General features: G+C 41.4%; 1 protein-coding gene across 1 annotated transcript in view; it reads left to right on the plus strand.

Moving 5' to 3' along the window:
* The window catches only part of LSR (lipolysis stimulated lipoprotein receptor), a 734,631-nt gene that overhangs the window by 524,974 nt on the left and 182,096 nt on the right, over window positions 1-27,561 (plus strand). The window contains exons 5-6 of the mRNA XM_044079331.1: window positions 147-326; window positions 25,949-25,999. Of these exons, the coding sequence (XP_043935266.1) occupies window positions 147-326; window positions 25,949-25,999 (231 nt within the window). The remainder of the gene's footprint in view (window positions 1-146; window positions 327-25,948; window positions 26,000-27,561) is intronic.

Here is a 27,561-nt window from a genome sequence, read left to right on the forward strand (position 1 = left end):
TTTGAAAGAAAGCTTGCCCACTTAATGAATGTGTATGTTTTGTTAAGCACATGTTATCTGATGGTGGTTTCCTCGAATTTATGTGAATGTACATGCATGCATATTACTCATATTGATATCTCAATTGTTTTTCCTCCTCTTTATAGTGTATGAAGCTGGAAAAGCAGCAACTTCAGGAGTCCCTAGTATATATGCACCAAGTGTTTATGCGCCATCTGTTTACTCTCATCCTAGCCAGGCCAAGTTACAGCCAAATCCCATTCCTTTGCTGCCAGTCCAGGCCATGCAGCCACACTATATGCCAGAGTATGACAGAGCAAGTTCTGGTAAGTAATAAATGTACACTTTGTAGATGCTGATACTGACCTGCCAAATTATTATTTAGTAGTAGTGAAAAAAATAGTGTAGTGAAAGCAGATGTTGCCTTCATCTTTGCATCAGGCAGTTGTTGAAAAGTCTATAATAAGTAATGTTTGTGCACATTATAAATTATTTTAAAATGCCTGTTGTGGTTACATTTGTTAAATATTTTAGAAGGGTACCACCTTGCACTGAGTTATGTCATACAACTGTGAACTAGAACTGGAATCGCCCAGAAACCTTTGGTGATTGGTGCCATCCAGGTATGTATGGTCATTGTGCTGATTTTTTGCTTTGCTTTGTACACAGTGTCAGAAACTGGAGTATTTGAAATTCCCATGTCTTTTCCCAAGGGTGCAGTGATGCTGAATAGTTGTGTGTGCGTGCTCGCTTTTGTGTGTGTATATATAGATGTGTATATATATATATATATATATATATATATATATATATGTATATGTATAGATATATATCTATATATATATATATATATATATATATATATATATATATATATATATAGATATAGATATATATAGATATATATAGATATGTAGATATAGATGTGTAGATAGATATAGGTATAGATCTATATAAGTATAGGTATAGATTGAAGTGTTTTGGTTCAGTATTTGCACGTAGGTATAGATATAGATAGAGGTGTGTGTGTTTGTGTATGTATATATATATATATATATATATATATATATATATATATATATAAAATTTAATGCGCTTATACATAAACATGTGTAGAGAGATGGTTGCAGTTTTATCTGAATCACATTTTACTGAGTCATGACTGACTAAAAATTGTAAAGTAACAAAGCAATAATTCATTGTGTTTTTTTCCATTAACTGTTGTGCATCCTTGGGTGGGGTTGAACAGGGAACTGCCCACTGTATAAAAAAAAAAAAAATTGCTCTAATGAAGTTTAGTGTTGTGTCAGCAGTGTTGTACTGTGTGTATTGTTCCCCTTTCCTCTTTTCCAGGCACAGATGAGTGAAAACTCATTTCAGTCATACAGATGTATTTTTAGACAAATTTGTTCAGTCATTGTAATTCATTGAAGTGAGATGTTTGGAGAGAAAGAGATGTGGATATATCTGCATAGTGAGAGACGTACAATTGCTTTATAAATGGTTTACATGCATTTCATTGATCACATAGTGGTAGAAGTTCATGCAGTCATAGAGTAACTTGTTGAGCAAGTCCAAGTTAACGTTGTGTCAGATGGCCCACCTGCACCCAGGTTAAAGATCATTCTAGCACTGTGATAAGTGTGATGAAAGGGTTGGGAATATTCCCCCGTAGAACTCATGTGAAAGCCTAAATTCAGCAGATGGTGTTTTGATGGTGTAATAGGTCTGGTGATGCGTTTGCATGTTTAACTGTCATGTACTCTTATCCGCAGGTGAAAGTGCCACTGCAAAAAAAAATTAAGGTTCATAGGGTGTAACTAGGCTAACTAGCACTAGGGCCCTTGCAAGCCTAGTCGTGCACCCCAAACTATTTTGAGTCCCAAGTATCATAATACTTTTTTTACTGACGGCCTCTGTCCATAATGGACACAGAAACCCGACTGGGTGTACATTTACGATTTCCCATCCATCTCCTGAATTTTCTGGTGAAAAACCTTTGTGGGCATTCCAAGTGCTGCAAGTGTCTGGTTATACAGAGGGGGCATTGTTTTCAGTTATGGGTCTGATAAGGGCTGAGTAGAGTGGTACTATAACTTCCTTAAACCTGGATGCCTTACCCTTACCTATAAGTTAGGTGACATATAGAATGATTTCATTTTTAACTTTGCTACATGTTGGTCAAATGATAGATTGCTGTCTACATATGTTCCCAGCTCCCTTATTACTGGGTCAACTCTTAAGGTTGTGTTGTTGTTGGAGTAAATAACTTGGGTTGACAGTTTCCTAAAGGGCATTATAATGCATTTTTTGGCATAGAGTTTTAAGCCATGGCTTTGGCACCAGTCATTTGTTTGTGTTAAACCTACTTGCAAGATGTTTGTCTTAGGAGGACTCTGTAATAGTTCCCAATTTGCAGTGCTCTGTGAACTTTGGTGAGTCTGAGGCCTTTAACTTTAGCCATTGCTTCCAAGAAGTTGGTACCAAATGAGTGTGGGACCAGCATGGAGCCATGCGGTACTCCAATAGTGACCATTCTCTTGGTGGAGGTGGTCTTGCTAATCATGACTTCCTGGTTACTGTGTGTGATCCAGCCAGCAATTCAGTGAGTTATGAGTTTACACCTAGCTCAGAGAACTTGCTGATAGTGCCTGAGTTGGGGTATTGTATCAAATGCCTTATCTAGGTCAAGATGTGCATTATGTACCATTTTATCCTCATCCATTGCCTTATTGACCTCTCAAAGAAATCTACCAGGTTAAGTAGGCATGACCTTTCCTTAAAGCCAAATTTGGATGGGTCCAGTGCCTGTAGGTTGCCACTATCCTTGTTTATCATTTCCATCACGATTCATTCCATGGGTTTGCATATTAATCTTGTTAGACTGATAGGTCTGTAGATGTTCGTTGTGTTTCACTGTTGCATTCATCACATTTGGGTTATCTTGACAGGGGTAGCCCTCAGTCAGCCCAAATACCAGAGGCTTAGTATTTCTGCGTCGGTTGCTGTTGCTCCAGGAGTGACGTCTGGTCGTCAGTCGTATAAAGTCAGGCAGCCAACGCCTTTACATTAGTCTTTCTTGCCGAGGAGCCCAAAACAGAAGCAGTTTGCAGGAGTGCTGGTCAGCCGCTACCTGAGTTTTCATTTCCGAATTGAAGTTGAAGTCTTCTAAAGCTAAGTACCCCATTGGGGATCCTCTTTGCTTGCTCTAACTGATGTCAGAAAAAGTTAACAATTGTCTCACCTGTGGAAAGCAAATACCACACTGCGACTTCCATTCTTACTGCATCACCTGTTTAGGCCCAGACCACGATGTCCCCCGCTGTCACTTTTGTGCTTTGTTCAACGCCAGAACTATACGTTATCAGGCCCTTATTGTAGCTAGATATTTTTGCTCTCAGTCCTCGAATTCCAATATGGCTTCAGTAAGCCATCTGACTACCGATCCTCCAAAAAACCGTAGAGATAAAGAGAGAGACAGACCACGCAGGTCCAAGACTTCCGACGATGCTTCCGTTAAGCTAGTCGTCAGTTCTCCGGCCCTCAGGTACTTTCGCAGCCCTGACACCTGCTTCTGAGGATTCGGAGGCCGCTACCGTGACCCTTTTAGAGTCTGGTATGCTGAGAGACTTCTTCGACTAAGGATCCTGCAGATGTCTCTACCTTGGATGGGTCTGGAGCCGCTGAGCAGGCACTGGCTTCTGAGGAAGTACTTCACACTACCGATGCTCAACACAGACTGACGACTTCTTTCACGTCTTCAGTTCTTTCGAAAGCAACCAAATTTCTAAGGCCCAGGGTATGAACCACACCCAAAAAACCGATGACCCAAGCTCAGGCACCAGCTTCCTTGCCTCAGTCTCAAGCGCTTAAAATGGCGGAAGAGCTTGTAATGCTTATTAGGGGAAACCAGCCTACCCCTTCCAAAAGAAAGAGACTTGTCCCTAGTACTTTTGTCTGAACAGGAGTCCGATGACACTGATGCATCTGAATATGAAGATATGCAACCCCTCTCTGCTTATGAGGATTCTGATGCAGAGGAATCCATCCTTTCAGCCTCTCCACCCGAGTATGTTTCCTTTGGGGAAACCCTATATACTTTAAGGGAGCATTTCCAATGGGAATGTTAGGACTATACTTAGTCAAAAAAGAGACTCAGGGAATTCTTAGATCTTCTGTAGCACAGACCTCTGCCCATTCCTCCTGTCCTTGTTGTTGTGGATGATGTTTTTATGGAATCCAGTCTGACCCTTGGCACCCTCCTGCCTGCTCCCAGGAAACCTGACAGGTATTACAGTCCCTGACTGTCTCAAATTTCTTTTCAAAAATCCTACTGCTGACCCCGAGGTCATCTCTCAAGGATCTAAAGGAATCAAAGCAACTTCAGCTAAGAATCCCACCCTCTCAGATAGGGATTCCCAAGCATTAGACTGATGGGGTAAAAAAGGTGCACCTCTGCTACTCTTGCTATTCGAGCATTAAATTGTCAGTTCCACATACTGAAATATCAGCAACATACCATGGAACTCCGCAAACAAAAAATATCTTTTCCGGCTTGTGCAGAAAATAGAGTTACAAGAGTTGATGCATTCTGCAAGTTAAGTGACTAAGCATAACTTACAGTGTGGTTTTGCCGCCCTAGAAGCATCTTGCAGGGCAGCAGTCACTGGTTCTGTCCTTAGAAGGCATGCTTGACTTAAGGAACAGACCTTGCCAGACCATGTCAAATCCAAATTATTGGACACACCCTTGAACAAAGACAACTTATTTGGCACCAAGGCAAAAGAGGTCTTAAAAAGATTGAACAAAAAGCTAAAGCTATGCAGTTAGACTTCTTGCAAGTCCAGCCACCGAGGTTTAGTAGGCATTCCCCTCCATGCACTGGTCCTTTTCTGCTCCCTCCAGGCCAGCTCAGCCCAGACCCAGGGGAAGCAAAACCCCCAGACAACAGCCCCAGGGAATGCAGAGATCTAAGCAATGGAGTTCCTCCTTTTCAAAAACAGGTAGTGCAAAGCCACCCCCTTATGGTAAGAACTCACAATGACCTTACACTTCCACCCCCTCCCTCTTCCCACCTGCTGGTGCTCCTAGGAGGAAAACTCTCCTTTCACACAAGCAACTGGGCCACCATTACCAATGACTGCTGGGTCCTCACCATAGTGTCCCAGGGATACAGATTTTATTTCCACACTCTGCCAAACCCAAAAGGGTTCCCAGATCTTCCACTCAAACCAGTGGGCAGAGGCCAAAAAGCAAGTCCTTTCCCTGCACTCCATGAGGGCAATAGAGCATGTTCTTGCAGAACAGATAGACCAAGGATTTTCTTCATGTTTCACTGTTGCAGTCATTACCTTTGGGTAATCTGCTGGCAGGTTGCCCTCAGTCGGCCTGATTAACAAAGTCTTGGATCCTGCATCGGTTGCTGTCCCTTCTTCCATGACGTCAGGTCGTTAGGGGTATAAAACATGCAGCCGACACCATTACATCAGTCTTTCTTGCTTTCGTGCCCGAAGCAGAAGCAAGTTCGCAAGTGCCGGTGAGCCGACTCCTGAAATTTTCTTTTGAGTTTCAGATCTGAAGTCTTCAACTAAAAAACTAAGTACCCCGTTGGGGAAACGTTTTCTTGCTCCTTACCAATGTCAGTAAAAGTTAATAACTGCATTACTTGTGGGAAGCAAATACCTCCATAAGGATTTTCATTTGTACTGTATTCCTTACCTAGGCCCTGACCACAACATACCTTGCTGTCAGTTTTGTGCTTTATTTAATCAACGCACTATCCAATGTCGGCACATTTTTGCTTCTAAATATTTTGGTTCACGCTTTAATGTCGTCGTTAAGCAATCCGATTACCGGAATACCTAAAAAACGCAAAGAAAAAGGGACAGGCTGTTGAGGTCCAAAACTGCCAACAACGCTTCTCCTAAGCCAGTTGCCAGTTCGCCAGTACTCAGTGAGGCACTTTCGCAGCCTCTGATACCCGCTACTTCTGATTCACAGGTCTCTACTGAGACCCATTCGGAGTCCGGTATGCCACGAGATGCTTCAGTTATGGAACCCGTGGATGTCTCTACCTTGGATGGGTCCGAAGCCGCTGTGCAGGCACTGGCCTCTGAGGGGGTTTTCAGGCCTACAGATTTGTATATTAGACCAACGCTGTATTCAAATCTAAGGCCAAAATTGCAACCTGTGCCTAAAAAAAACGATGCCTGGGCCACATGTGCAGGCCCCTATGCCTAAAAAAAAAATTATCAAAATGGCTGAAGATTTAATTACTCTGATCAGGGGTAGCCAAGGCCCCTTCTAAGAGGCCTAGGCAGCAAGACATTGATTATGAATCTTCTGAACAGGATTCTATTTCTTCTGACTCTTCTAATGAGCAGGAATTGTCTATACCTACTCATGAGGACTCTGATGCAGAAGATTCCATTCCTTCTGCTTCTCCCCCTGAGGATTTTTCTTTTGGGGAAACTTTACATACCTTAAGGGAACATTTCCACTGGGAAAGTCAGGATTTCTCTGAATCTAAAAAGAGACTTAGGGATTTTCTTCTTCCTCAGCATAGGCCTTTGGCTATTCCTCCTGTTCTAGACATTAATGATGTGTTTTCAGAATCTAGTATGGCTCCTGATTCCCTGCTCCTTGTAAGCCAGACAGATACTACAGGGTTCCTGACTCCCACAAATTCCTTTTCAAAAATCCTGTTGCAGATCCTGAAACCATTTCTCAGGGTCCCAAGGGCATTAAGGCTTCTACTGCAAAAAATCCTACCCCTTCTGATAGAGATTCCAGGGAGCTGGATAGAGTAAGAAGGTTTACACTTCTGCAACCTCTGCAACCTTGGCAATCGGGGCTTCAAACTGTCAATTTCATATGCTAAAATATCAACAGCATATCATGGGACTGCTTAAACAGAAAATGATGTTAATTTCTGACTGTGTGGAAAACGAAGATTTACAGGATTTATTGCATTCAGCTGAACAAGTTGGAAAACATACTTTGCAATGTGGTTTTGATTCTTTGGAGACCTCTTACAGGGCTGCTGTAACTGAGACTGTGCTAAGAAGACATGCTTGGCTCAGAGAGGAAAATCTTTCTGACCATGTTAAAGCAAAATTATTGGATGCTCCTTTACAACAGGACTGTCTCTTTGGTAATAAGGCTGAAGAAGTTTTAAAAAAGATGGAAAATAAAGCAAAATCTATGCAAACTGTGAAAGATTTCTTACAAGTGTAACCTCCAAGATTTAGTAGGACCTTGCCTACTAAGAACTGGTCCTTTCCAGTTCCATCGAGAGCCAGTCATGTCAAACCCAGACATTCCAAAGGATCCAGGTTTCAGTCACAAGGGACTTCCAGAACAAAACAATGGGGTGCCTCCTCTTCCAAATCTGGAAACAAGACACATCCCTATGGTAAGCAGTCTCAATGACTTCCCTTTACACTTACCAAGCACTTACCTTTTAGCCGCCCCTTTGGGGGGAAAACTGTCTCTTCATGCAAGAAACTGGCAACTTATAACCCAAGACAAATGGGTCTTAAGTATAGTATCCCAAGGATACAAATTTCATTTCCACATGTCAATTCCAAACGGATGGTCAAACCTGCCCCCAAATCAGTGGGCAGAGGCCCAGAAACAAGTACTTTCCCTCATGAGCATGGGGGCTATTCAACCAGTACCAGAAGAGGAAAAGGGACAAGGTTTCTATTCAAGACTTTTCCTGGTACCCAGAAAAAGACAAATCATGGCGTCCAATTCTGGACTTATCTTTTCTAAACACCTTTCAGGACATTCCAAAATTCAAGATGCTGACTCTTCACCAGTTACTTCCTATGCTAGGCAAAGATGCCTGGTTGGCAACTCTAGATTTAAAAGAGGCTTACCTGCATATCCCAATCAGGGAATCTTGCAGAAGATACCTCCGCTTCAAAGCAGGCTACTTGCATTACCAGTTCTCTGCACTGCCTTTTGGCTTATCTACTGGGCCCAGGGTCTTTACAAAGTGCCTGGCTCCAGTAATTGCATTTTGCAGGCAAAGAAATATTCAAATATATCCATACCTGGACGATTGTCTAATTTAGGCAGAAAACAAGGACACTCTTATAAAGCCATCTGGCGTTTGTAAAAAGGGTTCTAAATTGTCTAGGGTACACTATAAAAGAAAAGAAATCACAACTGGTACCTTCTCAAAAAATTACATTCCTGGGTGCAAGCATGAATACAACTGCCCAGATGGCCGTCCTTATGCCAGAGAAGCAGATTCATTTGGTGACTTACTTCAAACAGGTGGCCTCAAAAACCCTGCTTTCTGCAAGGCAAATACTGCATTCCTTGGGGTTCATGGCCTCCTGCATTCTTCTGATTCCATGTGCAAGACTGCATATGAGGAGACTTCAGTGGTACTTAAAATGTCTATGGAGTCAGCATTGTCACAGCCTGGAAACAATGATTCCTATCATAACTTGCCTGCAAGTTCCTATGGTGGGCAGATGCCTGCCACCAAAACAAGGGACTGCCATTCACACCACCCCCTGATGCTCAAACCCTAACTACAGATGCATCAGACTATGCTTGGGAGGCACATCTGGCAGGGAAGAGCCCAAATCAAATGCACCTTCATATCAATCAAAAAAGAAATGCTAGCTGTACAGAATGTTCTGACAGCCTTCAAGGACTATCTTCATCCAGGACAGTTAATGATAGACAACACCACGGTTATGTGGTACATAAACAAGCAGGGAGGTACACACTCCTACCCCCTTTACAGACTAGCCATGGCATTGTGGAACACGGCCTTGACTTATCAAGTGCAACTACAAGCTCAATTCCTGCCAGGAAAGCTGAATACTCTGTCAGACTAATTAAGCAGAAATCTCAGGGACCCACACGAATGGAAACTAGAACCAAGGATTTCAACATGTTGACACGCAAATGCGGGAGCCCAGACATGGATCTTTTTGCCTCACCCGATAACCATCAGTTGGACAAATTTTGCACAAGAACTTGTCGCAAAAAAGCCTAGAAAGTGGATGCTCTATCTTTCAGCTGGAAAAACCCATCAGTCTGTGCCTTTCCCCCTTTGCCTCTGCTCTCCAAAGTTCTAAAAGTCAAACAGGACAAACCAAAAATTATTTTGATAGCTCCAGACTGGCCTCGCCAACACTGGTACCCACTCCTGCGCAATGTGTCACACCTTCCACCGTGGCACCTGCCTTAGACACCTTACTTTACTGTCTCAGCAGAACAACCAAATTCTACACACTCAGCTTCAAACTTTGAATCTTGCAGCATGGCTAATCACCTAAATTCACCCTTGGCATCCCTCAGCAAACCTGTGATGGATGTCATTTTGGAGGCGAGAAGGCTTAGTGCTAGAAAATCTTATGCTGACAAATGGAAAAGATTCTGTGCCTGGAACCAATCTTTAGGGATGAGCACAGCAGTGCCCAATTTACCTCAGATGTTTAGCATGCTGTGACAGCTTTCAGACCCCTACTCTCCCCCAGAAGTGGGGTACCCTGAAGGTCGACCTCTTTGCCTCCCACTCCAATCATCAGCTCCGCAAATTCTGCACCAGGAAACCTCATAGTAAGGCCTGGAAAGTGGATGCTCTATCCTTCCAGGGGGTAAACCTATAAATGTATTTTTCCACCTCTACCACTAATTTCAAGGGTACTACTCAAAGTAAGGGAGGAAAAACTGAGGGCAATCCTGATTGCCCCAGACTGGCCATGCCAGCACTGCTACGCAGCCTGTCACCCTTGCCACCATGGCACCTACCTCAGATCCCAACACTCCTGACTCACAGGAATGGAGAATTCATGCATCCCCAGTTGCAGACCCTCAACCTGGAAAGCCAGGCTTAGTCCCTGACCTCTCCTCAAGGTGCCACCCTAAGCAAACAACTTCTAGATGTTCTATGTGAGGCCAGACACCCCAGCACTAAAAAATCTTATGCTGACAAGTGAAAAAGGTTTTGCACCTGGATCCAGGCTAAGGGAGCCGGAACGGCACAGCCCTCCCTACCTCTCATGCTGGATTACCTGGCAGACCCTACTACACATGGATCTAGCCTTCTCTTTTACTAAAATTCATGCCTCATCCATCTCTGCTCATTTCAGCACAGAGCCACCTCTTTTCTCACACCATCTCATCAAATGGGCTAACAACTTGAGGCCACCCAGAAGAGCTCCTACCCCAGCTTGGGACCTTAACTTTGTATTGGAAAAACTCACCCTGCCCCCCCCCCCCCCCCCTTTGAACCTGCAGCTTCAGCAGAATTAAAATTTTCTCTCTTGGAAGACAGCCTTGCTTCTGGCCATCACTTCAGCTAGAAGAATATCGGAGCTACAAGCACTTATGGCTGTAGAGCCCTTCATCATTTTTCATGCAGACAGGGTCTCTCTCGGGACTAACCCATCCTTCATGCCTAAAGTGGTGTCCAGTGTGGCTCTCAACCAATCCATTAATTTTCCCACCTTTTTCCCTAACCCACAAAACAAGGGGGAAAGGATTCTGCACACTCTAGATGTGCACAGACCGCTCAGATTCTACCTGGAACAGGACCAAATCTTTTAGAAAAACTGATCAATTGCTAGTCCGCTTCATTGCAGGAGCAGAGTACAAGGCCATATCCAAACAAACAATCTCCAAATGGATAGCACACTATCTATGTATGTGTGTGTATGTATATAAATATAATTTTTTTATTTTACTGTATACAGTTATATTTTGTGAAAAATAGTTGACATTTTCTTTCCTTCATTTCATGTTTATAGAACTTGGTAGATATGCCAAGACATTTTAAATTTTCCCTAACCTTCTTTATTCCTGCGCTGTGCACATTCTCTGGTCAGCAGTTAAAACTTTTCCAGGCTTCTACTACTATTACCTTGACATGATCCACTGCAACTCTCCTTTATCTGAGGTTTATTCCTACTACTCATCTTGTTTGACTGGATGAGAAATTGCCTCAGACTGCCTTGAGAAAGATTTGTTAGATTAGTATAATTTTTTCCTGAATTGTGAATATAGGTTGGTGACCATATTCACTATATTGCTTAATTTCCTTTTTAGTTGATGTTCGGAGAACTTGCTCTATTATTATTATTATATTATTCTAGCACTGGAGAATTTCTTCCTCCTTTCTAGTCAGGTTTTGGGGTTTTGCCATTTTCTTAACTTTTTTCCTAGTTGCGGTTTGCTTCTGTTCCTTGTGAACATAGGACCTCCTCTTGACTGTTTTATGCCAAGCTTTAATACAGCATTCTTAAGGGGGCTGAAAAAAAAAACAAAAAAAAAAAACAGCCAGGCTCAGGGAAAGTTTGAGTCTGTTGGTTCTCTGGTTCTGAACAGGTGAAGGCGAGCTTCTTCCTTTTCATTAACCTGCTGCTTCTTCAGTGATAGTTTGTTCATCTAGGTCTTGAACAGTCTCCAAAGAAGTATTTAATTGTCTAGTTGGCCAAGTCTGTTAAGCTAATAACACAAAATGTGCTAAAATTGTTAGAATTAGAGCTGTGCCATATTCTATAGGTTCTGGTGTCCAGGCTTCAAGAATGAAGGTTTTTCTTTTTCTTCACCCTTTGGAGGTGACATCATCTTCTATGGCTGGACCTGCTTCATTGGTTTTATCTGTGTACACCCAAGCTCGGGGGTGGGTGCTTTTGTTCTTTGTCTCCACTCTGACGTCTCCTGTTTCATCCATCAAAGCTTGCAAAGTCAGTTTTTTAAATCTCCTTTCTCCTTGATGTGTGAAAGTGGAGCTCATGCAAGTACTCTGTTTTCCAGCGGTCCCACTGAGTCTGTTGAGCTCTCCACTTCAGGTGTTAGAATACATGATTAGTTCAAGTTTTATGACAGTAGCACTTTTGATGTTAGCCAGGCTAGTGTAGTTGCCTTTGGCATTGGGCTGCTTTCTGACTATGGCTTATTTTGTGTTTTGGCATTGGGCTGCTTTCTAACTATGGCTTCTTTTGTGTTTTGGCATTACCATAGGGTATTTAACCAATGCAGCTTGCCTTCTGAAAACTGTTGTTTGCTGCATCATGGATTACCAGTGTTCTGTGCAGGCTCCTGTGTCAGACTAGCCAAGTGTTTGGTTCAGTGTTAGGCCATCCAAGTATAGATGGGCCTATGTAGATCGATCATTCCCAGGTGATGCCCCCCCGTCTTACTTCAGGTTTCAAAAGGAGGTTTATCTTTAGATGCTTCATAGAAAACTCAAGGACCTCTGAAGTTGAGCTATTTGGTTTCTAAGAGCATGCTTTTTTCCTGTGATATAGAGGAGTCATTGTCCTTGTCATGAAAAAGGGCAAGAAAGTCTCTGTCTGCCAATGGAAGATTTATTTATTTTTTTTATTTGTTAATGGAATAAGTGAAATGATCTGTGAACCTTTTTCAGCCATGACCCAGGCCATACTGATAAGCCAGATGAAGGGTCTGTTTCTCTTCCTTTCCCTCCGGAAGATCATACGTTTGTTTAAGACTTGCATATGATGGAGAAGATTTGCCCTACTGAAGAACTGTGCTGCTCACAGAAGAGAGTTCAGACTGCCTTTTTATCTCACCAAGTGTTTTCCTGGGTGGTTCCATCCATGTTGCACATCATAGGACATGCATTGAATGGTACTTGGGGTAATCCTGAATCTGTAGTCTGATATCCAGGGAAGTCTAACAGGATTTTTGGACCTCTGCCAGACTGTGCTGTATAGAGGGACCAGTAAGCCAAATATGAATGTTTCAGTCCACATGTTCACACACACCATCTTCTACTTAAGGAATCTAATGTGCTGGAGAGGCTGGGTAAGTGAGCCTTTGTATCCAGCGATCTGCCTGTGTCATATGCTGAAGCATCTTACAGATGTATTTTACATTGTTTATTTTGAGACATCTTTGGTGAAATACTGTGTGCTACTGAAAGTTTCCCTCATTGGTTTGTCAAAGAGAATCTTCTCAGATAAAGCTGCAAACCATGAACATTGAAGCTTATGCTGTGGGTAAGCTTAAAAGTGCTTTGGGAGGACCCCCTGTGTTAGCCAGTCCAAATTATAGCAAAGTTGTTGTTGTCCAGGTGGATACTTCAAACCATGGGGAGTAGGCTGTACTCAGCCAGGTTACCTCAGAGGGAGAACACCCAGTTTTATATATTTGCTGTAGACTTCAACCCAGGGAGGAAGGTACGCAGCTGTAGAAAAAGAATGTCTAGCCATAGTATGGGCACTCAGAAACTTCAGTCTTATCTTTATGGAAGGAAATTGACTGTAGTTAACAGATCACAGTCCCTTAATATGGCTACATTGTGCCAGCCAGCACATTGCAAAATTATTAAGGTTTAGCCTAGGGTTGCAGGCATATGACATGACAGTGCAGCACTGTAGTGGGGTCAGCAATGCCAATGCAGATGGCCTGTCAAGACAGGGTATAGGTTAATGTGTTTCCAGACAGGCCAGTTTCTGTCGAGCAGTGTTTTTCCAAAGTCACTTGAAAAACTAGCTCGAGTCTTCAGGGGAGAGAGATATGGTGATATGAGGTAGTGCCATCTGTGCCAGGGTGAGTAGGGCAGTGCATGTGTAAGATATGCCAGTATAGCTAGATGGAGTTTTATAAAGAATTCTGTCATTTGACTATCACATTTGTACAGATGCTTTTGTTAAAATGCATCAACAGCGGGTCCGGCTGGACAGAAAAGATATATATATATATATATATATATATATATATATACATGTATGTCAGACAGTTTTATGATTAAATTTATTCTGGAAGGGAAGAGGTTCATCTCAGTCCACCTAATTTTGAAAAATAGGCTGAAAATTAAATGGGTTTGTTTAGGCCATAAAGATATTATCTTACAGGTCTGATTGCAGCCAGAGACAAAAATGTCAGGGAAAACCCAGACTAGGAATCTTACTTGGAGGTGAACTAATTGCTATCCTGGAAGGGTAGAAGATCTTGAAATTGTTTTATAGCTTTCAGATGCTGCAGTAAATATTAGCAAAGCTATGGGTGTGTATTGTACCAGAGTCAGGTGACCAGATGTGATGTCCTCGAATAACCAGCACTGAAATGATTTTTTTTTAGATATTCTGGAACTCTCACAGCAGCACTTTATTTTTCAGAACTTGACAAGAAAGATCTCTCACAGATGCCCCACACAACCACACACACCTCCTCTTGGCTTCCTGTAGTAAGTAACTTAGCTAGGGAACAGTAATTATTTAGTCAGTCAGGAAAATATAGTGAGATTAAGTATTGTGTTTCTGTGTCTGTGTGAATATATCAAACTGTTATGTTATATTTCCTGTGAAACTCTGGTGTTTGTTGTAACTAAATATCTAGTATTATGTTCTCTATTTTATTTATTAAATATTTCTCTCTTTCATTATGGATGGTCTTTTAGACAATACTTCTAACATCTTAAGAGTACATATGTTTGTTTTAGTGACAATGTGGCTGCTCATGAAAGCCCTGCTGCATTGGTCAAACTTGTATTAGTATTCAGTTTACTCAGTATAATTGTCTACCCGTGTAAGAGCCTTGAGTAGCTGACTGGTGGCAGCATAATTACCTTATAGTCTGGGCAAAGGGGGCACAGCTGGTGTGTGTGTGTGTCAGCTACTTGAAACATGGACACAGAGCTCCAGAGTGGTCAGTGTGGGGTCTTGTTTGGGGCCTGGAGAGAGAGAGTCCAACCCCATGACTGGAGTGTGCTCCCTGTGTGCTCTTAAGGGAAGCTATGCTTGGTGCAGAGAGCTGCATCTGAAAATACTGTGTATCCATTTTTGTTCCTAGTGGTTGTCCGTGGTGAGGATTGAGGTTCTTGATTACTGGCCTGGAGTAGGGACTGTCACAATGTGTATAGACTTCCTGATAATATCTGTAAATGTTTCTATGACAACAGTTCAGGTCAGCATAAACAGAGAATTTCCCTCTGTTCCAAAGTCAGAGGTTTGCCTTTATATTTGTTGCGCTGGTCACACTCCATTGCCCGCTTGCCCATATTTTGCTCATTAGGACATGCCCATGCAGGTCTAAACGCTCTAGACTACTTAACACTGAAGAGGATTTCCTCCCAGTCTTGGACCCACCATGGTGTTGACTGAATCCATCTCTGACCTGTTACCCAAAAGAGAAAACATATATTGAGAGGCCAGTAAATTTAGAGTTGGAAGGCCTCCCTAGTTCATTAGGTGCCATTGAGGCACTTTTGCAGCCCTTGTACATGATGTTTCTTACTATTGAGGCCTCTGGTATATCCTCTGTGGAGGCCCACATACTTTTGGATACTTGCACATCCTCTGACTAAATCCACCCTGCTGTAAGTCATTCTTGAAGCCTTTCTACAAAACACCAGTTTTAATGATCAAGCTCTAGTGAAGAGGAGAGTGGCATCCCTGATGTCTCTTGTATGTAAAAATGCCACTATTGACTGGAGTTTCAAGCATCCAGTAACAGCCAGAGTCCTTCAGGGTAATCTCTAGTTCTAACATTGTGCTAAACAGTCTAAACCTAAATTGGTATCTGCCAGCTTGCCTTAGCATGGTCTGAGGAAGCTGTCTCCTCTGCCCCCACTCTCTGGTATCCTCTTAGGATATCTCTGGGTTAGCCAAAGATTGTAGAGTTTTTGAAATCCAGGCAGCTTACCTGTGATTTACCATCCATATGATTTACCATCCATATCTGTCTCTCTTCCTATGAATCGAGAAGGAAGCCTCCAAGAAGTGTTATACCACTGACTGACTTTCACAGATGGAAGAATTTGGCTCTGGACTAGAGATTTGCTCTCACTATGAATTTGACACTGAGGGCACTCTATTTTCTCTGTCGTGCTCAGAGAAGATCTGTCTTGTGGACATAGAATGAAGTATGCAAATGAGAGGCCAAAGAGTTCTCCGTCTGTTCCAAACTAGGTATAAGAATTCTCTGGAAGTACTAGAAGATGCATTTGCAAATGCGTCCTTGTAACCAGATTCCCAACCCCAGCTCCTAGGAATTCAGTTTGGTTTTACAGGGTTCATAACTCCCATGTGTTCTTGGGAGCATACAGCTCCAACCTGTGGTTTTTCTTCCCAGTGACTGGGAGAGTAAAATCTGACTGATTTTGGATGAAAAGATTCACACACTGATCATGCCATCAGGCCCCTTAATCTACTAAATGCACCTGCTGAAGGAGTTAAAGGGCAAACCAAAAGGGGAGATGCTAGAGCTATACAAGCCTCAGTGCTTAGGTTGCCATCCATTCTATGAAGTGTGGCTGTGATGCACTGGATGCATCCTGCAGGATAGCAGGTATGGGAGCTGCTCTAAAGGAGACATCTCTGAAGAAAGCCCATGTCAGATCATGTCAAGACAGAATTCACTTAAGCCCCTCGGACAAAGAGTTTATTGTTGAACCCCCTACAGAGTAAGTGTTGGAGACTGGAGGAGGATGGAGAAAGCAGTACCGTCAGTCAAGCAACATATTCTTTCCCAGTCACGTATGTGTTCTGTTAGCTTATAAGTTTATGGCTCTGAGCTGTAATGAACTGCTTCCTGTATTCCTAGGTTTGATTCCCCTCTGCTTTAATTTGCCTCTTTTGTGACTGAGCAAGTTCATTTAATTGAACAATGATCCTGGGTTACCCTTGAAATAAGTGACACTCCTGTCCATTGGACTTACCCAGTTAAATAAATAAAAACAAAATAAAATACAGCGGCATTATCCCACTAATGGTTAGCTTGTCTACTCTAAGCAAGAAAAGATCAAACGAAAAAGATAGGAAAAGCTGCTACAATTAATGTGGTAGGCAGACTAGAAAGAAAGGTGTGAGAGCTCTCAAGGCCATGAAACCCAAAAGAACAGCTTCTGACTTCAGACATATACCACCTCCTGTCCCCAGCATACTACTCTGTACTTTCCTTACCTTAACCTACCTCATGCAGGTTGGGCTTCAAGGGCCAGTGCTGGCATTTTGTGAGGCCCCAGAATGTCAAATTGGCAGCCTCCAGGGCACTTGCCCTGTCACTGCCTCCCCTCCTAAAAAACCTTTTAGTTTATGCTGCAGACTTTTAGGAGTAGTACGCACAGACTGACCTGTAGCTACAATGTACTTTCATTACACCAGGCCTGTATACCACACCATGTTGGTCAGCCTCTCACAAAGGAACATTCACAGTTAATGGCATTTAGTTGCAACAATGATACATTACAACACCTCTATGTACTTTGTTGGACTTGAGCAGTGCCTAGGGCACCATTTCACCTACTATTTCAACCCCCCGACCCGCGCGCACACACATGTGCACACATCATCCTGTGGTCCCCCCTGTTTCCCCCATCTTGGGCTTCACATAGCATGCACATTACTTTTTTCATCATTTTCTGAGATTTTGCCTTAACTTTGTAACTTTTTCAAGAAGCCACAACTTTATTTGCTATGATGTGCATTTAAAGTGTTTATTTTATTTTTTTTTGCTTTTTACACAACCTTTTCATCCAATAATGGCTTGAACAGAAATTATGATTAAGGAAAAATTCACTGTTTCTGTTCAAATTTAGTTTTCATTGCATCCTTTTAACACAACATTCCTAATCAAGACAGCACAGTAAGCCTGGAAACTTAGAAGTCATAGTGTTATAGATGCTCTGGGATGCATTTTAGAGCATTTTTTAACCTTTAATCCATTGCTGGACGTTCCTAGCAAGTGGGGTGGGTGCCAAAAGTAGACCTTTTTGCTTCTCCAGAAAACAGGCAGTTACAAATACTGCATGAGGGTGCCAACAGGAGTAGCTTGCAAGACAGCTGCCTTCCTCATAACCTGGGCAGGTTTATTTGATATGCTTTTCTTTTTATATGCTTGATCCCTAGAATTTTGCTAAAGATCAGGGACTACAAGCCAAAAATGCTACTGATTTATTACTGTTTTTGCCTGGACAACATTGGTTTTCTCTCCACCTGAGCTTGACATGGGACAAACCAGTCCTGCTGCCTCAGCATATGGATCTTTTGAGTCAGAATGAGGGATCAGCAGTTCCCCCCAATTTGCAAAGTCAGAATGAGGGATCAGTAGTTCACCCCAGTTTGCAAAGTGTAATCCTGACAATGTAGATTATGTAGAATTTTTCCCCCAGGTACATGCTCTGTAAGGATATGCTGTAGATTATAAGGGAAGCCAGGAAACCAAGCAAGGTCTATAACTAAATGTAAAATGTGTTTTCCATTAGAGCTGTAATGGAGAGGATCCAGTTTCAGCACAGATGTCTCTGGTTCTCCCCATCTGTCAAAATCTCTACAATACAGGTGATTTTTTATGCTTTCTGAAGGTGCATGCTTCTGGTGTTTTTCTGTGTCTGCTTTAAAGTCTTGCTGCCTCTCTAAGCAGAGGATTGATCCACTGTTGGACGTGAACTGCATGCTGAAAATGTTCATGCATCCTCTATTTAGATCAGCTGCTTCCTCCTGCAGAAAATTCCTGTCTTGGAAGACTTTTGGTAGTCCCAACCTTAGTTGATGCATTTCAAGACTACAGGTTCTCATGTGCAGAGAATAATTCTGAATTTTTAAGGACAAGAGTCATCCTTAGGACTAACTCTTGTTTATGCCAAAGGTGGTTAAAGAGCTTTTCAGGCTCTCAACATCTGAATTTTCACTTTTATCTTAAAGAAAGGTGAGAGAGTTTTGCATAGACAACTGATATGGGCATAACAAAGCAGTGCAGAAAATCTGATCAAATCTTTGGTTTTCCTTCCTTGCCTTTAGCAAAGGCAGTAATCAACGGCCTGTTTCTAAGTGGGTAGTACATTGTGTTTAACTTTTTACAGTATGTCCATTCCAGATGAGTTTTAGAGCTTTCTACCAGAGGTATGGCTGCCTCCATAAGCTTCCTAAAGGGGTGGGGGTGTTGCTATACAAGTCTTTTTGGAAGCGACTGCTTGATTTTCAGTCAACATATTTATCAAAGATCACTTTGCTAACATCTACAAGTCCGTCACCACTGTCCTCCAGTGTTTTTGGTCCTGTCCACTCCCAACATACCAGCTGCTTTGTTCCCTGTTACTCCTGGTTGTCAGTACTGCAGTAATGAACTATGAAGAACGTAATAAGGCTGTTAGGAATGTGGCGTAATTAATTGCCAAGTGAGCTCCGTGGTATATAGTAGCAGTGTTCATCCTCCCTGTCTTTCTGTCTGGGTTGGAGTGAGGCCTCTACCAGTACAAGTAACCTCCCCCTCAGGCTGCGGCAGCAACAGCTTGGAGACGCAGGTTGTAGGGATACTCTGACCTTCTACACTGGGCAGGTCATTCCTGGGTAGGTTGATCTGTGACTCCAGGGATCACCCTGCATTTGTTAGGATAAGGAGAGTGTAAATATGGCACTGACTGACACGCCTTGTATATCAGCAATGTCAGAACTTCAGTTTAAGAGGGAGTTTGCTGAGCCAGTAGGATGAGGGGAGAATAGTTGTGGAAGTTAGGCCAGCCACCAAGCTCCTGCAGGCAGGAAATCCTAAGAGTTAGAACAGTGAATCTCATCTCCTTGAACATCCACAATTCTGGTTAAGTTCCTAGCACAGCTGTACATCTTTTGTTATGATTAAGTCAATAAGCAAATGTTGTTGTGATAGGCAGTCACCCCCCCCCCCCACAAGAGTTTCATTCATAATGCTTTTTGTGTTTACTCCAGAAATATAAGGTAGATAGTGTTGTATTTGTAGAAAATGCAGTCCGGTCACTAAGTTAAGGAGAAGAACATTGCCTTTTTTTTTTTTTTGGAGAAACCTTTAAAATTTCTACAAATGAAATCAAGACTGTAGTAGAACTGGTTTAAAACAGTGTGTGTCCAGGAAAGCGCTAAATTGTTGGGAGGGGTGTCTTCCCACTTCTAGTTATGGGACTTTTCCATTTATTGTAGAGGCTGGCACTTTTTTTGGTTTCTCATACTCTTACAGATTTCAGAGTTGTCAGGAATTAATAAGAACTCGAACAATCCTGACTCTCTGCCACCAACTCAGAAGTTTTCTGACTTGTATAAATCAATTAGGATTAGGATAATCTATTTTTAATTTGAAATCAGGTCCTGCTACTTTGGCAACACCTGTAACTTTTGAGGTTCCCAGGAGCTCTGGAGTAACTGAAGCTATTGTGCCCTTCACTAGGGAAGGAAGGCTGTTGGACAGGTACAGGAAAAGGATTTGTACCTCTGATGCTTCAGAATTGAGAGCTTTGAATTGTTTAGCTGATATGGCTGTGCTTTCAAAATTGGTTTGTCCCACATGCAGGAAAATGCAAACAAAAATAATCCTTGATGGATTCTAAGGGGGATTATTAATGTTGAGAATGTAAGCCTTCAGGCATTAAAGTGCACTTAAGATGCATTTGATGTTGCTACTGCATGTGCCATGGCTAGTGCGATCACACAATTTTCTTGTCATTGAGCAATTCAAACAACATTTTTACTTGAATCATAAAAATTCCTCCATCCCCTGCTGTTGAAATGTACCAACTCTGAGGTAGCACAGCAGTGGGTTAAGGGCAAATTCCCAAATCCCGCTGTAACTTGCTCTTGTACACGGAAAGCAGACTGCACTGTCTGACATCATTGATCACATGCAAATATGCATAATTGTCATCAGAAAGATTGGCTGGTGAAGTAAAAGCTCAGTTCCTTGCATTTCAGATACAGGAAACTTTCGGGATCCTACCTCAAACCTGTTGGCCTTTGAAGGTTAAAAAAATACAAGGAAAGAACAGCTATGGAATGCTTTTCTGCTGCTCCATCTTTCCACCAAAGTTTGCCCTGTGGAAAGTATTTACGTAGGAGTCCTGCTTTAACAGCTCCTTTCTCTGAACTGTTTAAAGCGTTATACGCCTCCATTTTCCAAAGAGGTGTAAAGTGACAGTATTTTCTATAGCCTGTTATGTGGTTTCCATTAACAGCTTTAATTTATTAAAGACCTGATAAAATGTTTACTTTTTATTTCTTTCTTACAGGAGTTAAAATTTGGTAAAATAATTATATTTTAATGTTTATTAGGTGAGCCCCTAACATGCTTCCATGATAAATTAAATGTAAAGTTAGATTTGCTTAAATCTCTTTAGTTCTTTTATTTACTTCCGCAACATTTTCTTCTTCTGTTGAAATTTTACAAAGAATATTATTTGCTACTTACAGCAGGTAGTGTTTTAAACCAGTATTGATTTTTTATTTGATTAAATTCTGTCATTTTGACTCAGTGGATTTACTTCTGTGAGAAAATGTATATTATACAATTCTTCCTCTAAAACGTGCATGCTGATTGGCCAGCCCAACCAGCGTGCCCGTTGTAAATCCCTCAATATACTAACGGAAAAAGGTCCGGTCGCCCGGACTTTTTCCGTTAGTATAAAACACTGTCTCGCTATGTTAAAAGAGTTTAACATAGCGACACAGGTTTAAAAAAAGCAACGCAGATCTCCGTTGCTTTTTTTAAAGCTGTCTCGCTATGTTAAACTCCTTTAACATAGCGACACAGTGTGTAAAAAGCAACGGAGATCTTGCGATCTCCATTGCTTTTTTTTTTAAACCTGTCTCGCTATATTAAATGGGTTTAACATAGCGAGACAGCTTTAAAATAAGTAACGGAGATCTCCGTTGCTTATTTTAAAGCTGTCTCACTTTATTAAACCCATTTAACATAGCGAACAGTAAAAGCAACGGAGATCTTGCTTTCTCCATTGCTTTTGCCCACAGCTCTGATATACTGCGTAGGCATGCGCAGTACATCAGAACTGCCGCAGAATACCAGACAGCTGCGGAAGGGCAGCAAAGAGGCATTATACAATGCCATTATTTAAGAAAAGTAATTATTTCTTTTCTTAAATAATGTCATTAGATAATAATAACCACTTCTGGGTGTGGGTAATGTGGGATTTAACCACGGTTGTCTTTGTTTGGTCCCTCGGGCTTTGCCCTTGGGACCAAACCACGCCAACCATGGTTAAATCCCGCATTACCCACACCCAGGCGTGGGTTATTGCTATACTAGATCCTAACAGGCTGCAATTAAGCATAGTTGTTGAATTTGCAACTTAGTTCAGACTTTGGCTTATTTATGTCATTACAAAGTAAGGAGCTTGTTGCTGTTATCTTGGTTAATTTTTGTATTGCATTTCAGTCTTCATCCTGTGCTTGAATATGGATGGACTTGTAATATGTAGGTACCTTTAAACTAAATGTTGTTGAAGTTTATAAAATGATTCTGCTTTTAAGTAAACAGATGGTCAGGTATTTTTATCTTTATGTACATGTTATCCTCTTTGAAGCATAATTGGTAGTGATTAAAGTAAGAGAACATGTCTGTTATTGGAAATATATATTTTTGGATGCCACAATTGTTGGTGCTCAGAACTGATAGACTGTGCTACCACACCTGCCTTCCTGGTGAAACAGTGCACATGTCATACAGTCTGGGCCTAATAGTCTCCTTCTGTGGGCAGTCAGTCACCCTGTCATCTATAGGTGTTGCTGTTAACAGTGAACCAAACTGCCGTCTGTTCCCATCTAGTGATGGGCGAGTCAGAATTGCCGTGAAGGAGTTTTATTTTCAGATACTGCTGTTGGATGCTTTTAAGTGAGCTTATGTTTGTTTTTTTAATTGTGTACATGTCCCCTGCAAAAGACTTGTACCCCTTCTTCCAGGAAGTTTAGTTTTGTTGTCATGTTACCAGAGAGTGCTTGATAGGCTTTCAGCTCCCTATGACACCCTTAACGGGATTAAACAGGTAATCTGGAAACATTATGGCACATTTTAGTAAACCTGTACGTTAAAGTTTGGAGCAAGATTACATGTATATAAATCACTTAAAAAGAGCTTTTATATACAACATTCCATTTTTTTTCTTATGGGGTATTTAACTGGAAGAACTGAAACGGAATATTCAGCAATGTGTATCTAGCAGTTAATGCAGATTAGGGCAATGAGTTTGTCAGTGAGCTATGGTGTGTACTGCAGGTTTAGAGTCCCACTGACTCCATTTACCTTGTCTGTGACTCAGAGCCAGTCACTTAATCTGACATTGATGTTCATCGTGTTTCACTTGCGAACTGCTTTTGCTTCGGGCACCGCACGGCAAGAAAGACTGAAGAAAATGGCGTCAGCTGCATCATTTATACCCCTGGCGCACTGACGACAGGGAAGAGGCGACAGCAACCAACGCCGGACCTAGACTTTGGAATTCAGGCCGACTGCGGATAGCCTGCCAGCAGGATAACCCAAGTGTAATGACTGCAACAGTGAATACACTCGAACATCTACATTTATGGTAGGTACACAACTGTACTTTGTGTAGCAATTGGGATATTAGGCTAGGTCTCCTAGATGACATATGTAGTAACTATCTTTATGCATGTGTATGAAAGAGACTCGTGCGCACACCTACATCATTGCATTCTGGTGCAAGACTTGTAATGATACCCTACAAAGTAAAATAAAGCCACTACTATTAGTTTTTTGACAGGCACCTGACTTGAGTAAGGTGGTTGTTAGCTGAATGTTACAATGTGTACTTGATTTACTGTTGCACTGACTTTTCCTTGAAGTCTGCTGTTCTAGTGCGTGAGCTTTCAAATAGCCAGTCTGGCCTGAATTTGACATTATCTATAAATATACCTCTTTCTGTAATGTACTGCATTCCGATATTGTTTAATTTCATGAACAAGACCCCTGGATACTTAGCCTTTTACAACACATTGTATGGATTATGTTTCAAGGACAAAGACCAATCACAAGACTGTTTACAAAAGTAAAACTTGTTTCTTGCTAATTTAAAAATGATAGAACATGTCACTTTTCTGACAAGTGATATGCTTTAGTTACAAGTTCTTAAGGACATGATAATGATACGTTGCTTGATGGAGAGGATTGAAGTAAGAATTGTCTGAATACTTGCCATTGTTTTGTTTTATTGTAATTTATTTCTATTTGTTTACTGGGATAGTACACTGATAAATATTGACCGATTTCAGTCTCAACCCTGTGAAATACTAAACCTTTCACGAACAAAAAAAAAAAAAAAAAACAAATGTAAGCAGTAAGAACAGTTCAGACATATTACATAGAAAAAAAAGTACATCTATAGTACAATGAACAAGCACAGTGCAATGCATAATATACATTAGTTTCTAAAGTGGGTCAGTCTTCATTGAATCTTGAGAAGAGCCTTTGGTAAAGAGATAGGTTAGGTGATGTGTCCTAATGTAAAAACTATCCCGGGATCACTTCAGTGGCCTTGCTTGACAGGGGCACTGGGAACTTACTTTGGGTGGCATGATGCCAGGGAATCTTCTTGGGCTAGGCTTATATAGGCTTCAGGGCCATTGACCTAGTACACTCCTATGAACCTGTGTTGAAGCAGGAACATTTGGCTTGGATGAAGAAGTACTTTTTGACTTGCATTCTTCATTAGGAATTTTTTGTTTTCATTAATGTCGATGGGGAGAGCTTGCCAAAGACTAGGTCCATGAGAGTAGAAAGCATGTGCAGTGCTGTGGAGTTTGGCTCTAGTGGTAATGAGAGTTGGTGTGGCTTGAGTAGTGTCTCAGGTTGTATGAAGAGTTTTTTTGTTTTTTTCATGGTCTTAGCTGCAAGGGGAGTCATACCTGCTAACTGCCCAGATTTTTGCAGAACGTCCAGATTTTTGACTGGTGTTTTTAGTCTGGTCCACATAAAACCTGTTTTTCTGGCAAATTGAAGACAGAAGTCACAAAATAATGACAGCCATTTGAGTTTGACTTCATACCCGTCAGAGAACGAATGCTAATGTAAAAACTGTTAACTTTTCTAGGTTTATAAGATCAATTTTTAAAAATTGTACCAGTCTTTGGGCCCTTGACCCCCCCCCCCCATTATTTTTGACTTTTTGGTGCTATGAAGTTGAGAGGTGTGAGGAAAGTAAATGTATGGAATTGGAGTCGTTTGAACAGCTGATATCCTAAAAGCAGGTTAGATCTTTTTGTGAGTAGCCATTTGGCTTTTGTCTAGAGTTGTACAGTAATGCTCGCAGAGAGGGGATTTTGTTTTCAGTTGTTTATATTGTGTTTAATTTGTATTTACTTACTACATCTGTGCAATTTTTATTGATGGGGGCAGCATTACATGAGTTGGTTGGAAGTTTTTCTTGTTCCCTGCTGCTTTATCTGAAGGTTGTAATAATTTTCTGTGTAGATGCCATGTTAAATAGTACATTCTGTTACTGTGTGTGATGAATGTTGTGTGTGTAAATTGAGATTTATGTGCACATCACCAAGTAAAATACAGTACTAAACTGGGGATGCACACATAGCTGTACTATAAGAAACTACTGTTGTTTAGTTTTTCTTAAAAAATAACATTATATAGGCAAGAGAGAGCACTGCAGTATCAACAAGGAGTTGATTGTCAGTCACCCTGAGAGCAAATCTTACCAAGGTGGATGGAATCCAAGTCCAAGGTGGAAGAAATTAAATGCAGAGCTGAGAAAATCCATGAACATTTTCATGCTTGGCACACAATGCTATATGATCAAGTCTTGCACACTTTTTAGCATTAACCTACAAAGCTGGGCAACAGTGTTTCAGTCAATAATAACCTCACAGCAGAAGTACTAATTTTTCTTGATTTTTGTTACTGGGCATTTATTTCAGAATAACCCGTATGTTTTTAGAACTAAGTAGTGCAGTCTACTGGACTAAACATTGTCTCTCTACTTACATTTTACTAGTTATAAAAATAACTTTGCTGTCTGTCTAATATCTGACACTCGCCTGCATTTTAGTGTTGCATGACATGCTGTGCATCTGTTAAGTAATTATCACCTGCATTTAAGAGCCACGGCTTGCTCTGAAGCTAATTTGTAATCACTTGCATTTAATTACTGGCAGATCATTTTTGCATGCCCTGCTGTACCTGCATAATAAATCCTAAGTGGTTTGTACACCATTTTGTGTTCTTACAGTTGGACACAGTTCCCAAGTACCTCTGCTTCAGGATCAAGATGCCAACTCTGGTAAGTTATCAGTCGTGCTTCTGCTACACCTGTCTCCGGTAAAGTGCCATGAAAGTCTTGCTGCATTACATTTGCAAGAATGTACTTTATTTTGTTGATCTATGCTTCATGGAAAAAAGCTGTTGTAAATTTAGCCTGCATAATTAAAACGTACAATAAAATTCATTTTTTTTTACAGGTAAGGTAGACTTGCAAGCTGCTTGGTCTTGGTTTTTAAGTTTAGACTGCAAAAAAAAAAAAAAAAAAAGTGAAACATAATTTATCATTTTTAAGGTAGATTAACTGCTGTTACCACAGTCGTGTGATCTCACATTGTGTGTTGTATACCAAATTTCCCAATAGTTTCTTACAAGTATGTACAAAGAGGTAATTATCTAATATTTGGGATCATCCTCAAAGGATCTTATGTGTGGGTTTGTTCTACACACACCTGTAACAGTTCAGTATTTATCTTGGAAAATTGTATGCTGTGTTGCACGTGCATACGCTTGGGCATATGCACTCTGTGATGTCCACATTTGCGCAAATGGCCACTGTGTTTACAAATTCTTTTCTTACATTCACATGTTCAGATCTAGATCTTGAAATACATTAGCAAGAAGTTCCCATGTTTGATGCATAGACACACATCCACTAATTCTCTCTGCAAACTGGATTGTAAGCCATGATCCACACACCGTTGTCTGTACAGTTTTGGGGAAGAGCACAACATGAAGTACTTCCGTAAGTGCCAGCAGTTCATTTCTGACACGTGGATGCAGTGAGGCCTACTTTATCATCTAAAAGATAGGAGTGATTGAAAGGTATCATTTGGAAATCAGTGGTGGGACCAACAAGTTTTTCCAGTTTTTGAGGACTGTCACAAGGACTAAAGTTCTGTTTTGTGCCAGAGCATTGCAAGTATAGAGGTAAGTTACTAAAAATCCTTAAGGTTCTGCAAGGGCTGAACTAGTACTTAACAAAATAGGGATGCAGCTTGCATCAGTATTTCAGCTTTGTGGATAGTGAGGGGCTTGGAAGAGATGTCCAGGTTTCACACTGGGGTAATGTTTCAGGGTGTAAGAAATGGTTTACTCCTGGTGTACTGTTTGGAGCTTAAATCCAACAAGCCTGGCCTAGTGGTAGGTCATACAGACTAATGTTGCCAAGGTCCTGGGTTCGAGACTGACAGTGGGAATTTATTTGGGTTGGGAGGGTGGCCTAATGGTTAAGGTGTTTACCTTACAAACGCAAGGCACAGGGTTTGAATCTCACTGGGGATAATTGGCTAAGCTTAAAATGTCTCGCAAGGGCAGTTAGCCTAGTACTAATCTATGAACCTATGAACCTATGCAGCTGCCTCTTAAGTCACCTAGCAATGGGTGGAGTTACTAGGAGCATGGGAGGAACCCAAGACCCTCAATAGTCTGGGTCATGCTGAGCAGCTTATCTTGCACTAGGACTTGTGGGTCAAGGTTTAGAGGACGAAAAACATTTGATCTCGGAGTGCTTGGTCATGGGTACAAGTCCAGTCCGGTAGGGAATATTGACAGGTGCCAGTGCAGGTCTTGCACAGGCCTCTT

The sequence above is a fragment of the Protopterus annectens genome, chromosome 8.part0, assembly GCF_019279795.1.
Source record: "Protopterus annectens isolate FY-2018-M chromosome 8.part0, PAN1.0, whole genome shotgun sequence".
NCBI lineage: Eukaryota > Metazoa > Chordata > Ceratodontiformes > Protopteridae > Protopterus > Protopterus annectens.